Source organism: Chroicocephalus ridibundus, chromosome 2, assembly GCF_963924245.1.
Source record: "Chroicocephalus ridibundus chromosome 2, bChrRid1.1, whole genome shotgun sequence".
NCBI lineage: Eukaryota > Metazoa > Chordata > Aves > Charadriiformes > Laridae > Chroicocephalus > Chroicocephalus ridibundus.
In genome coordinates this window covers 52575471-52590276 of record NC_086285.1, presented here as the reverse complement: position 1 = coordinate 52590276, position 14806 = coordinate 52575471, and the positions used below count along the sequence as shown (strand labels likewise).

General features: G+C 40.2%; 1 protein-coding gene across 3 annotated transcripts in view; it reads right to left on the bottom strand.

Annotated features, from left to right (window-relative positions):
• Nucleotides 1–14806, bottom strand: part of ELMO1 (engulfment and cell motility 1) — a 311581-nt gene that overhangs the window by 182545 nt on the left and 114230 nt on the right. For all 3 annotated transcript variants that reach the window (XM_063325494.1, XM_063325495.1, XM_063325496.1), the window contains 3 exons: nucleotides 11074–11124; nucleotides 9283–9405; nucleotides 7854–7985 (listed from right to left, as the gene is read on the bottom strand). In XM_063325494.1, the coding sequence (XP_063181564.1) occupies nucleotides 7854–7985; nucleotides 9283–9405; nucleotides 11074–11124 (306 nt within the window). The remainder of the gene's footprint in view (nucleotides 1–7853; nucleotides 7986–9282; nucleotides 9406–11073; nucleotides 11125–14806) is intronic.

Below are 14806 nucleotides of genomic sequence, written 5' to 3'. Positions count from 1 at the left end.
GCAAAACAGACCTGACTTGGGGAAAGTCAATTTATTTTAATTGGCAATTAATTAGATTTGGGTAGTGGAAAACAAACATTAAAACAAAACCACAAAACCTTCCCCCCCCCCCCCCGCCCCGACCTTATCCACAGCTTAGCTTTATTTCTTCATTCCCAAATCCTGGGGCAGGGGTGGAGACACAGATGAGGCATGAGTAGCTTCCAAGTGAGCATGAGGAAATTATACACACCAGAGACCTACTAGATATGTTGAAGAGGACAGCAATTAAATGTTGGAGTATGTCAGCACTTGCTGCAATCATCCGAGCTTGCCCCTCTTACAAATAATTATAACAAAATATAAATTACATGATTACAAATTATTTCCCTGATAACCTCCTTCTTCCAGTGCAGAGAAGGGGCTTCCTCTGGGGAATAGATCATGACACGAAGGAGGTTATTGTGCACAATCATTCTAATTTGTTGGAGGAGACAAAAGTCATACAGAAGGCAGCCTGAAAGGAATTTCTATTTGAGACAGCCACAGAAATAAACATACAAGTAGAAGCAAAATGGATTCAAAGGGAATATATCATGCTGGGCAGCTATCCAGGCAGCTACTGACTTTGTCTTAAGTTATTCTTGGCTACAACAACCTAAGGACTCTCTATTCCATACAGTGAATGACTAAGTTTCACTTGCCCTGGGGGGGAAAAAAACAAACCAAAAACAGATAAACAAAACCAAAAAAAACTCGCTACAGTCACTCTGACACATAGATGGCCCATACTTGCAAAGGCAATGTCCTGAACAAGTACTTCCCATTTGCTGGTGGAACAGAGACAACCTAAACTTCAGGCCAAATCTCTCAGTTAAGAAAGCCACAGACTTGGCCTGCTGAGAAAGTTATGCCTAGAGACAAGCGGACTTAAGAAAGACCTCAAGACAGGTAAAGGAAAAGTCAGTCGCTAACTGTAGATTCTTCATTTTCCAAATGCCTGATTTGATACACTCAGCTCTGCAGACTCACCCGTACAACAAATCATGCATTGAGGAAAGCAGAAGTGTTCCAAAAAAGAAGGTCCTGAGCATCTTTCCTTAGCCAGAAAATTCAACAGGAAAAATCCTCCCCTTATCTCATCAGCTAATGAACTATTCAAAGAGACAATGAGAAACACCACAGAAGAACCCATGAGAAAACTGAATAGCTTTTATCTTCAGAGCACTACTTGGATATTGCACTGTGAAACAAGGGATTTTTGAAAAATAAGATCAAAAGATAAAACAAAGTACCTGTTCACCTGGGACATGAAGAAGAGAAAAAAAATCTGGAAGAAATCTCAGAAGCTTACCAGGTCTGCACTTTGCCTAAGGCATACTCTAGTTACTCTCAACTCTTTTTTATGTTTCTTTCCAGAGATCTCTACAAGACATATCCGCCAAAACTATCTATTCTGGTGCTGCTTCTCCTCTCACATTAGAAAGATTTTGTGATGTTTAACAAATCAGCTATGCTGCCATTTAAGTCATTATTCACGTTTCATCTAATTATTCATGGCCAGCAGATCAAGACAGGTGATTCTCCCCCTCTACTCTGCTCTCGTGAGACCCCACCTGGAGTACTGTGTCCAGCTCTGGAACCCTCAGCATAAAAAGGACATGGACCTGTTGGAGCATGTCCAGAGGAGGGCCACGAAGATGAACAGAGGGCTGGAGCACCTCTCCTGTGAAGACAGGCTGAGAGAGTTGGGGTTGTTCAACCTGGAGAAGACAAGGCTCCAGGGAGACCTTATAGCGGCCTTCCAGTACTTAAAGGGGGCCTACAGGAAAGCTGGGGAGGGGCTGTTTACAAGGGCATGTAGTGATAGGACAAGGGGCAATGGTTTTAAACTAGGGCAGGGTAGGTTTAGATTAGACATTAGGATGAAGTTCTTTACAACGAGGGTGGTGAGACACTGGAACACGTTGCCCAGAGAGGTGGTGGAGGCCCCATCCCTGAAGACCTTCAAGGCCAGGCTTGATGAGGCTCTGAGCAACCTGATCTAGTTAAAGATGTCCCTGCTTACTGCAGGGGGGGGGTTGGACTGGATGACCTTTAAAGGTCCCTTCCAACCCAACACATTCTATGATTCTATGTTTCCCTTCAGACTCCTCTAAGCCACCTTGGGTTGGTTTTGGTTTTTTCCACATATTTTCCTCATGTGTTTTGTTTCCTGGATCCACCATTGTCAAACGTAGCATATAAACCTTTTCATAAAGGATCAAGCACCGTCTTTAAAGTACTAATGAATTTTGTACCCTTCATTCCAATTAAAAATCTTTTCCATAAACTGTCATCACTGCACCTTTTAGCGTATATATGACTTCTTTCCTCTCAGCATTCATGCACTTGGTATTTCCACAGCCTTCAGCCTAGTCAGCTGAACAAGCCAACCTTTTAAAGTCATCTCTTGTGAGACATCTCCCTCTTCTGCACAAGCCTCACCCTCTGCACTCATCCTACATTCAATCAGTCCACAAGTCACTGCATAGGTAACTAAAATTATACTGTGTTCCAGAGGACATCTTAGAAATGCAAAAATGGCTTTAAGAGTTTAGCTGAAAATATCTTTCCAGTTATATCCTACATTTGACTTTTTTATGGCTATATTGCACAACATCTTTTTTTTTCTCATAGATTAGATATTTGCCTACAGAAGAAATTCTTGCCAGCAGTCCTAAACACCATTACACTTTGTATCACTGAATAAAATTTTATTTCTATTTCTCTAATCCAAAAGGTCATCTAATTTGTGAATGACATGGCAATTCTTTTATTGATGCCTCCCAAATCTGTTTCATCAGATTTCATCAGCATACGTTCACTTTTTTTACATCATCACCACTAATATTTTGAAAGTGAAGCCCATGCCTGCCTTTTTAAGAGCATCCCACCATTCTCAGTTTTCCTTTTAATTGTCACCTTTTATCAGAGAGTTCCTTACTGACTTCGTATCTCCTGTGCTAACCCACATTTTATTTTGCTACAATAATAAATCCCAGTGTGGCATGGCAGAATTATGAAATCACTTTCCATGTTGATTTTTTGCACTCTTACAAACCATTTATATTCTATTGAAGAAAAGTCAAACAAAAAACCCCAGAAGCTATACACACTGCAAATTTAAGAAACACGTTCTAGGGTGAAATATTTTTTTCCCCAACTTTTTAACCTATTTAAGTATTCTAGAATTTGGTCAGGTCTGCCTCTAACTTTAAGTACACACATTCGCTACAATCTCTCAAGGACAGTTAGTGATGTTTAAAGAAATACGACAAAAATATACAGGATATCAGTTTCTTGAGTTGTATCTATTGCCTGCCTTGGTTATGGGAGTTAACTCAAATGCAATAAAACTTTAAAAGGTTCACAAACAATACGCTGTACAAAATTAAATCATTTTAAAAGATCGGGAATTCTAGGACTGATTTTATCATTACCACTATATGTGGCTTTATCTTTTAAATATCTCTAACGCTGAACTATGTTGTTGTTATTTGAAAGTCTACAAAACTCTACTTCTGCTACCAGAACTGACAGGGATAAACATTGGTTGGGATTTCTCTGCCAAAAGCGATTTTTAGAAGGAGGGGAAAAAGAAGGAATTCAGGCTATTTAATTTGCAATTGACTCAGAAAATCATTCAGTAGGGTGGAGTGTATCTTAGATCTCCTAACTGGGTCATCTTTTGTTGTATTCATCAGCATTTTAATAAACCTCCTCAAGACTGTCTCAGCTGAAAATCTCTTTGCCTATAATAAACTTTACACGGGTCATCACAACCATCTGGAAAGGCCTTGTGGTTTCTGTAATGGGATGTAGGTTTCTAACTATGCAGTTTTACAAATGATATTGTAAACTTCTGAAATAATGTCTGGACTTTGTCTCTTGTTGACATTACATTTGTAATGGGGCAAAGCTTTTTGATGTGGCCAAGAGAAATGAACAGAATTCTTGCATTTCACATACAGAAAGAGAACAAGCAGTCCAGGAGCAACTTGATGGCTAGACGTGGTTTTACTCTCCCCCTCGGAAAGAATGTTCAATCAGTTCAAGAAATTAGCATCCTGACCACCAAGGAAGACAGCATTTGAAGGCAGCCTCCTATTTGGCTGAGTTTCTTCTTGTGCCACACACCCAAAAGAGAGGGAAGAGAAACCTCCTGGTATTCAGAGCATAGATCAGTTTGCTAACGCGTCCCTCTACCTGCAGTTTATGAAAGCACTGAAGACACTTTAATGACGGAGTGAAAAGAAGTATATGGGGTGAAGGCAGCCAGGTAACTGGAGTCTAGCGAGAGCACAGCCCGTGTGCGAGGCTGGAGATCACCAGTCAGATTTCACAGCAGGCCCCGCTCATTTCCCCAGCTCTATGAGGAAGCTCAAATTCCCTTTCAGCTGTGAGAGAAGCTGTAGATGCAGTGTCACCTGTACTCTTCGCTCAAATTAAAACTTCCATACAAGAGTAGAGTAACTCTCCTCACAGATCACTAGTGACATTTTTATTATTTGTACATTGCCTCATCATACTGTTAGTGCGATAACCTGCCTCCCAGTGGGACTCTTGCTATGGTGCTCCTTTCACAGCTCACTTTCCCGTATTTCTTCACGTCTCTAATTATGCCTTCCCCCCATTTTCTTCATTGCTTTGATGCCAGTTCCCATTCCCTCCTAGACTTTGCTCCCCATTCCCTTGTGGAAGGCTATCGTAACTAGATGGTAAACAGTGCTGCAGTTACCCTTGACAACTGCTGAGTGTTTTCAGTAGGCTTCCCAATGAACAGCCCAAATGAGAGTAATGAAGATAATGGATAAGTCCCTGCTGCACAGGCACAGCAAGAGAGTTCCTGCAAATTCGGACAAGACAGTACAAACTTTGATTCACACTGAGTGTTTTCCTCACAACCCTATCAACTAAAACATGCTGCTGTTAATAATTTCAGTTCTGCAGAATTGAAATATATCCTCTGGAACAAACAAAAGCATTGGAAGAACTAATGCCAGCCTGCACAACACAGATCTATCTACCTTGACTTTAGCAAGGCTTTTGACACTGTCTCCCATAACATCCTCATTAGGAAGCTGAGGAAGTATGGGCTAGACAAGGTGACAGTGAGGTGGATCGAGAACTGGCTGTGTGACAGAACTCAGAGGGTTGTGATCAGCGGCATAGAGTCTAGTTGGAGGCCTGTAACCAGTGGTGTCCCCCAGGGGTCAATACTCAGTCCAATTTTGTTCAGTATATTCATTAATGACCTGGATGATGGGACAGAGTATCCTCAGCAAGTTTGCTGATGATACCAAACTGGGAGGGGTGTCTGACACTCTGGAGGGCCGTGCTGCCATCCAGCGTGACCTGGACAGGCTGGAGAGCTGGGCAGAGAAGAACCTAATGAGGTTCAACAAAAGCAAGTGCAAGGTCCTCCACCTGGGGAGGAAGAATGCTAAGCACCAGTATAGGTTAGGGGTGGACCTGCTGGGAAGCAGCTCTGAGGAGAAGGACCTGGGGGTCCTGGTAGACAGCAAATTATCCATGAGCCAACAATGTGCCCTTGTTGCCAAAAAGTCCAATGGAATCCTGGGCTGCATAGGGAAGACTGTGGCCAGTAGGTCGAAGGAGGTCATTCTCCCCCTCTACTCTGCACTGGTGAGGCCACAACTGGAATACTGCACCCAGTTTTGGGCTCCCCAGTCCAAGAGGGACAGGGAACTACTGGAGCGAGTCCAGCATAGGGCAACTAAGATGATTGAGGGACTGGAGCATCTCCCTTACGAGGAAAGGCTGAGAGAGCTGGGACTCTTTAGCCTGGAGAAGAGAAGGCTGAGGGGAGACCTTATTAACGTTTACAAGTATCTAAAGGGTGGGTTGAAGGAGGATGGTGCCAGACTCTTTTCAATGGTTCCCAGTGACAGGACGAGGGGCAACGGGCACAAGTTAGAACATAGGAAGTTCCTTTCAAATACACGGAAAAACTTCTTTACGGTGAGGGTGACAGAGCACTGGAACAGGCTGCCCAGGGAGGTTGTGGAGTCCCCTTCTCTGGAGACTTTCAAGACTCGCCTGGATGCAGTCCTGAGTAACGTGCTCTAGGCAATCCTGCTCTAGCAGGGGAGTTGGACTAGATGATCTCTAGAGGTCCCTTCCAACTCTGAAGTTTCTGTGATTCTGTGATCTTTAGTCCCTGTTAAGCAGCAGAAAAATATTGGAATTCAGATTGGTGTGCTAGTCTCATTTCAGCTTCTGTTGGATGCTCCGTTACATGCTCAGTTTTCCAGCTCCAGCTTTAAGAAAGCAAGATCACATTTCCAGAGGTGCTAGATACTTAGGTGCCAGTGATGGCTGTGGGAGCTGACAGTCTTCAACATCTCATAAAACCAGAACGAGCAGCAGATATCCGAAAGTGATCAGCCTGAGCTAGAGAACAACATTTTTGAATTTGATCTCCTTGATCTTCCATATGGCATAATATCTGCATGTACAGCCCTGCCATGACTTTAGCATAGTCTATTGTTCCCTCTGGTGTTTGTCACCATTTCTTTCTTTGCTACCAGCTGCTTTCCCTCCTCCTATGACAGTGACTCCCACCTCTCTTCTCATTCACCACAAGCTGGAGGCTCTATATCCAGCCCATTTGTCTCTAAGCCAGGGCTTGCATTTTCTTTTAGTTTTGGTCTCAAGAGCACAGTCCTCTGCTCATTACAGGAGCTGCCTATCAGAAGCTGGGATAGCGATGGTCTTCTATCGCACAGGAACTGAGAACAGATTCGTAGAAAACAAAAAAACCACACTGAGCTTCAAAAGCTTCTTCAAAGCACTAGTTTTATTATCATGCTTACAGTCCCAAAATGCTGAGTTCCTCCCTTCCCGTCTATTCACTCCTTACAGATACACCAGCAGTTTTTCTTCACTCATCAGTAATGAAAACAACTATCAGAACCCAGAAAGCCGCCTCCCAAAACCACAAGGGCCGCGTGACGTTGAGCCCTACACCACAGAGCCGAGCAGAGCTCTCGAACTGCACAGCGAGCTTCAGCTTCCACCAGCAGTGTTTAAAACCACCCTGTCTATTACTGTGGCTACCGTACTATATTCCGTGTATATTTGCCAGGCCAACAGCAAAGTAATGAATCACATAAGATATGAAGCATACAATTTTACCTAAGGAGAAAGAAAACTGCATACTAACCTAGAGTAAACAATAAATCAAGATACTGATTGCAGTGAATGTGTGCATGCTCTGTTTCCACAGGCGGAAAAATACACGTTATTAATTAATATAAATATATGCCACAGTTTAGCCAGATCGTGCTCTGTTCCCCAACACTTCCAGGCAAGACCAGAACTCCAATTGGTCTGATTAAGTCAGGGTAAGAGTTTCTGCATCCCCCACTCACAGATGAAAGGACTTCAAGCAACCAAAACACAAGGGCCTACAAGTAAATACTACAGAGTCCTACATGAGATTTATTGTGCTCATCAGTCCACATTATTACTAACAGAGTACAATCACTATGCAGGTCTGCCACAGATCCATTAGACAATGCCTGTTCATCCAAGATATCATTAAAAGTTAGATTTTAATTATGGCATGTCATACAAAACTATATGCTTCAACCTCAGGTAGTTATTTCTTCCAATTAAGCCTAGTGTCTGCTAAAGCAGTAGCTTGGGGTTAACAGGATTTTTAATTAAAAAAAAAAAGAAGAAAAGGATGCACTATTCCCTTGAAGGAAACGGCCAGAAGACCAAGTAAGAGAAGTGACTGATTATAGGATGTACTACAACAGAGGCACTCACCCACTTTCAGTGTACCACCACACAAAAATACTCACAATGAATCCAAGTTTTTTATAGTCTCGAGTATACATAGATTTGCGTTTCTCAATACTGCCACTGCTGTTGTTAGGTTCAGATTCTGCATCAAATGCAATTCTTCGGAGTTCAAATATGATATCCCGTTGAGCCTATGTTAAGACAAGATTAAAAAAAAAATTGATTAAAATAACTTACCTCTTGCTTTAATAACCAATACCACAAAAGTTGTTTCAAAACACTCTATTTCCTCCACTGACCAGTCTTTCTTTGTTTAAATTCCCTACTTCATACTCAGAGAAACAGTCAACAAGAACGACATTGTGGTTCCTGTTCTCCAAAGTCCTCACATTTGTGGGGTTCACATGCAGATGCTTAAGCGTTGACTTCCAGAAGCTGGACCCACGTTAGCAAGGCCACTGACTGAAGGTTGAAATCACAATGGCTCAGCACTCTGCATTCCTTTTGCTAACTATCCATTTTTGCTAGCACAGGAATGGGCAAGAGAGGAATTACGGCAGTCACACATCACTAGAAATGTCTCAACAAAGTGATAACCACCCTGTCATCAATACTAACACCACTGTGTTAGTCCCCTTCTATGGAGATACACACTAGTTAACTGCACGTACATTCCTGAGAACCAAACTTCCCTGCCTCAAACTTAAGAAACAGGAAGGGTGAAATCCTACAGCATGATGTTACCTATTTTTACAACCATCTCACTCTCCCACCTCCTCATCTCCAAATTATCATCAATTCTTAACACAACTCTCTCTTAAAAACGAAATTGGGTTCTTCCCTTGTACAGGGCCTAAAAAAAGCCCACAAAAAATAAAGAAACAAAACACATCTTCTCTATGGCTCATTGACTTTATATTTAAACTTGAATCTATTAGGAGAGTACGTGTCTCTTTTTGCACAATGAACAATATTAAAGCTGGTGTTCAGACACAGCAAGCAATAAACGAATGAACAACTACTGTCTAGGTTCCCAGTAACAAAAATGGATTTTATTGTAAAACAAATTAACTTCAACACTAGCATGCCATATAGTTTTCATTTAAACATTCATTTTAACTCTACAGAAGTACTTTTAGGAAGGACTACACATCTCTGTTGCTCCTGCAATGTACACAAAAGAAACAAATGTTGGACTGCTGCTCATGGTTTCAGCTCAGGATGACACCAAATTCAGTTCATGGAAATACATGCTAAGAAGAACGGCCTGGCCATTTTATTGTACTTTTGCACAAGGAATGCAATAGCCAGTACCTCTTCTAACAACCAGAAAATGTAACCCAATTTCACAGAGAGAGAGAGAGAGAGAATGTACAAATGAATGGTGTAAGCATTCCCAGCAGCGCCTTTTCCTTCATAAAGAGCTTTAGGCGCAGCAATAAGCAGTTGTCCTCTTCCTGTTCTGACCAGATCATGCCAGATGCTTACCTGATCCTGTGGATCCATTTTTGTCATCATTCTGTCTTCCAGAAGGTTAAAGGTAAGTACTTGCAGAACATAAAGCTGGTGTGCCATTTCATTGTTGATGGCCCTCTGTGCCCTGATAACATGCTGCAAAGAAAGAGAGACTCTGGTGAACGCCATCTTATGAGACAACTACATTAGATGCACTCAGGTGTTTCCATTTCTGTAGGCATGTGTTTGCTATGCAGTAGCGTGTATAAGTATACTCCAGAAAGAAGAAAATCAAACCAAGACTAATGTTACTGATTTAGGTACTACTATATAAGTAACTTTATCAGACAGGACTTTACAATAACAACACACCAAAGCTTTCTCCTTCTAGACACTAGAGCAAGTATATGGGAAGTGGCATAAAATGAAAAATCAGTACTGAGAGGTGACTTCAAAGGAAAATTAACTCCATAACAAAACCATTAGAGCTCTGTATGTATATATATTAAAAAACGAAATAGTATATTAAGAAAATACTTAAGAGTGTAGCTGCCTGAGCAGAGAAGTATTCAGGCTGCAAACACAACCAGCAAATACAGTGATTTAACAGGGCTACTGCTGCAGGAGTCAACATCACACCACAGTCCCACCTATACTCGACAAGTATAGTATAAGTGTGTGTATATATATATACACACACATATATGTAAAAGTGTATATATATAGGAAGACTGCTTAGAAATACATTAGCATACAATGCCCCATACGTGCAGAATTGTCCCATTCAGAAGGCAGATACCAAACTGATAAAAAATTTAAGAATTCCCTAGTGCGCCAGAAAACACCAAGTGGTTCTTTATGGGAAACAGACCCAGGTCACCGAACACAGCAGAGTACACGTGAGGAAAGTCATCAAGTAGGAGATGGATACAGCAACTGATATTCTACAGTTCCAGAGAATAAAATAAACCTGTCTGCCAAAAGGCACTGGAGCATTTTACGATAGTAAATGAACACCTAAGAACATTGTCCATATGCCTATACCAAATTTCTTATGAATACAAGCAGTGTAAAAATACGCCTTCTGAAACAAATTCTGGGGTTTTTTGTACGCATCATTGAAATTATGACAGTGAATGAGAAAGAGCGAGGGGTTTTTTGGTTGTTGTTTGGTTTGTTTTACGCTGCCTAGTATCTCGTAACAGAGAAAGAGCGCTTTCCCTTGTTCCCTTGAAGATGTAATCTACTCTACAGTCAAAGGCAAAATTCCTCTGATTTTCCATGATAGCAGATGCAAGTCTTTTATATCATATTCATTAACTTCACTCTGAGCTATATTTCACACTTTTTTTTGTGCAACTGGTGACAAATTGTGCTCAACTTTATATCAAGATGGAATTATCTGTAGAACCAAAAAATACAGAGGTTCATTTTGCAAGACAGAAAGCCCTGTGTGGCTTGCTCAGCTGTCATCGGCTCCAAACCTTAACACAGGGGGCTTGCTATAAATTCCTCAGACAACCCCTCATCTGCACAATAAAGTTCGCATTCTCCACAGGAAGAAAATGCTTGAGGTATTATTCTTTTATTCAGTGTTATTTTTTCATGAAGAAACTACAATTTATTTGACTGGGAAAATATCCTTTCTGATAATCAGTTTTGAACCCATTCAACAACCAAACCTTTATCTTGTATACTACAGGCTTTAAAACATACCAAAATACAAGTGCAATTAAAATATATTAAGATAAAACCTACGAACGCCAAAACTGGAGTCACTTTTTCCCCTCTGCTATTATATATAAATATAAATCATATACTTACAGTTAAGATGATGGATCGAAGCTGCTTTTGTGCCAAAATGTTCGCCATTTCCTGATTTAGTTTAAAAAAATAAATAAATTAAAAATTAGCCAGAAGCAGATATTTTAGTGCCATACCTAGAAGAACACTGACTTAATAGGTTTTAGTCTTAAGTTTCTGCAACGTTACTTAAAAAGGAAAAGCAGCAGCATATCAGCTATATGACTGTATGCATTATTTTGGGGTCACAAACTCAAGATCACTCTACTATGAGAAAAGGGGCAAAGAAAGTTAAAAGCCGAGGACTTTGGTGATCCAGAACCAGCAGTGAAAGACCTCAGAAGAGACCTCTGTGGGTTAAACAGAGTATTTACACGCACTTGTTCAAGCATAACCTTCCCCCTGCAGACAGCACAGAAGGAAGCATGGAATGGAAGCCAGCCAGGATTTTAAAACAAGATGTCAAACAACATGCTTATTTACGTTAATATTTTGTCTGTTTTAAAGTCAAGTGCTCTACCTTTCACTCAAGAAATCAGCCTAGAACTCGGTACAGTTTCATCACAGCAAATAATACTTCTCCCCCGCATTTTGGTAGCAATGTTGACATTGGTCTGCTATTTTGTCTTAAATTAACTTCTCTTTATAGACCCGTCTGAAGTCACTATCAAGGAGAACATGCTTTTACTGTCATTCTTAAGCAGCTGATCCTGGCTGCCCATGCTGCAAACCGTCCTACAATGCACAGGAGGGGATATTTTATACTTATCAATCATGAGAGTCTAATCTGAATCATACCTACAAGTCCATACCTCATTTTTAAGCTCCATGATCTTTTCCATCAATACAGAAATGTGTGTGTGTGTGGATGTGGACATAGGCTAGCATATGCCATTCATAGAACATAGCAATTATCATCATGCAATTATTTTTAAATTCTTGTTTCCAAGATGTACTGTTTAAGGATTTGGATAACATATTGCACACTGCTATTTAGACAGTGTTTATACATACACAAAGGGGTATGTATAAACATAGTAGAATAAAGATTAGTAGATCATTGATTGGAAACAGAGCTCATGTATCACAGCCTTACATAATGCAGCACAACAAACCACATCAACGCTGACACATGCTTAAGGACATTCTTAGGATGCGCTGTGATTCTGTGCAGTCGGCACCGTATCAAAAATATCATTCCCCTTCAGGAGAAATAATTTTTTAAAAATTCCTGCTGATCTTTATGAGAGTTGAAGAGCAATATAGAGGACATACTGGTTACTTTTATACAGCAAACAAGAAACGAGAAAACAGGAAAACTGAGACCACTACATAAAACATACGAAGAATTGTACTGCTGAAACATGGCTGCGGAAATAATGTAAATAAAGCAAGCGTTAAGGGTGAGAACTTGCTTGCAGAGAGAAAACAATTCTAATTGTGAGACAGGAGGCAATCACGGATATTGACTGTTTTCTTTATACCAGATAAAGGGTGCTGCAACAGAACCTGGGAATGATAAGGAAGGAAGAAGGGATCACAGACAAGAGAAATTCTGTTTTAGTTTGTAGGTCTTTTCTGGCTGGCTGAGCAGGTTTCAGTTGCCCATAACAGCAAAGGAATGAATGCTACAGGCGCTTCCATCTCTTTTGGAAATGCACGGCTGAGCTGCAGGGGGAGTGCCAGGCACATGATAGACTTCATGTTACAGGGAACAGGCCGGCTGGTTTTGTCAAAATATGTTCGCTGCCAAAAGATGGACAGGTAAAGAATATGAGGTAATCTTTTCTGCGTTCAAAGCAAAAAAAGGTGAATTCTTTTATTTTAGTTTTAGGAGAGGATTATCAAATTGTCACTTCTTTCTTACACCTGCAATTTAAAAAGCTGTTACTGGGATACTGGTTTTTGTCACTGGAACAAAAACTGATAGGAGCAACAAGCATTCACAAAACCAATTACTGCATCAAAATCAACTTTGTCTCCAAGAAGGCTATATGGCTATTAGCAGCTGCTGAGCCGCCTCTTCTAAAATAAGTATTGTAGTAACAGATGAGAACAAGAATTATTTGACAAAATTTGCTATCGCATTTCTCACAGCAAATTGTCTGCAAAAATGTAGACAATTGCCAAAAAAAGGTGTTTCAAACATTCACAGTATTATTTCAATGCCCAAACTCTCAGCTCTTTTCTGATAAAGACTTACTTTTTTTTTTTTTTTTTTTTTAAATAACCTAGGCTTCTCTAGATGATTTGGTCCTTGACAGTGGCAGAGGAAGCAAAGCAGCCAGGGAGTCCTCATTAAAAAGAAAAACCTTGAACCTCTTGGCTTTTCGCATTACAGAGATAGAAAAAAGAAAGAAAAAAAGGAGGGGAAGGAATTCAGATACCAGCACCAATTTAAATCCTTTCCTTAATTGCAGTGCAGGCATCCACATCAGCAGAGAGGGTGCCAAAGCTCCTAGACTCCTATGGGGTTTGGTGCAGTTTCTCACTCCTAAGCATAGTAGTGGTGAGTACCTTAACTTTTGAGTACCCATCCTCCGATAATTACATGAGACTGCATCACCACAACTTGTTGTCTTAGAAAGACAGAATTCAGTAAACAGTATCAGTATCCCTATCTTGAAGCTAACGGACACCTAGACACCTACCTTCTTTATGTATGGTTTACTAATTAACCACAAGGTAGATACAAGGAGAAACCTAACGAATTCTGACTACTTATTATATGTTATTAAAGGCTGAAAGAAGTTTTCTTGTAAGTGTCAGAGCTATTAGCCTTCAAGACAAATCAGATCATTATATGCTGATGATCATGAACTTCACGACTAACAATTCTGTGTCACAGCAGCAGGTACTAGAGGTGAAGTGAAGTCCGCATGGTCTACTGACAGCCTCACTAGGTGGTTACTCCGTTGGTGAAATACAGTTTTACTTGCTGGAAATACCCTGTGGCACCGTCATATTCAGGAACACACAGCCACTGATTATTGTTAAAATCTTATCTACATCTGACATTGCCTCTCAACTTCAAATATGACCAAAGCATGCTTTTCACAGAAACATAAGCAGTAGCAACTATTTACAAATGTAAAAAGTGAAATCTTTGTTCTTCCTACAAAGACCTATCATAGATTTAGGCCAAAATCGAAAGAAAGCTTTTATTTCTTTTTTTTTTTTTCATTACGTACCCTTTTCCCTTAATAACTGAAGACTGTATTGGAGGAAGAAGGAAAAAAGGAATGGGGAAAAAAGGCTTTTTTTTTTTTTTTAAAAATATTAAACTATGGTTTTACTCCCCATTTGCAATTTTAAAAATAGTTTTGAACCAAAAAAAGACCAATTACCCATTGTGCCTTTGATGTTTGTTTAAACAAACTACAGCATTTAAAAATGTAAATAAATCTAAGGGAAACCTTTGTCAGAACTGATCAGCAGCGCTCAGTGAAGTTGTTCTGGACACTAACAGTATGTCACCACAAGAATTACCATCACTGTTCCTGGTGACAGAAATGTTAAATAAATAAATGACTAAATCTGTTTTAACACAGGCTAATGACTTCATAAACATGGATAAAACTTCCCTATTTCATAACACATCACATTCCATCCTCATTTAACAGCAACTCACAATCTTGAAATATTTCCTTTTAGACTTCTGATCTCTGGCACTAAAGTTAACTTAAAATAGTACACTATAAAAGTCATGAAACACTAACATGGCAAGATATTTCCATTTTCAAAAGGAATGCAC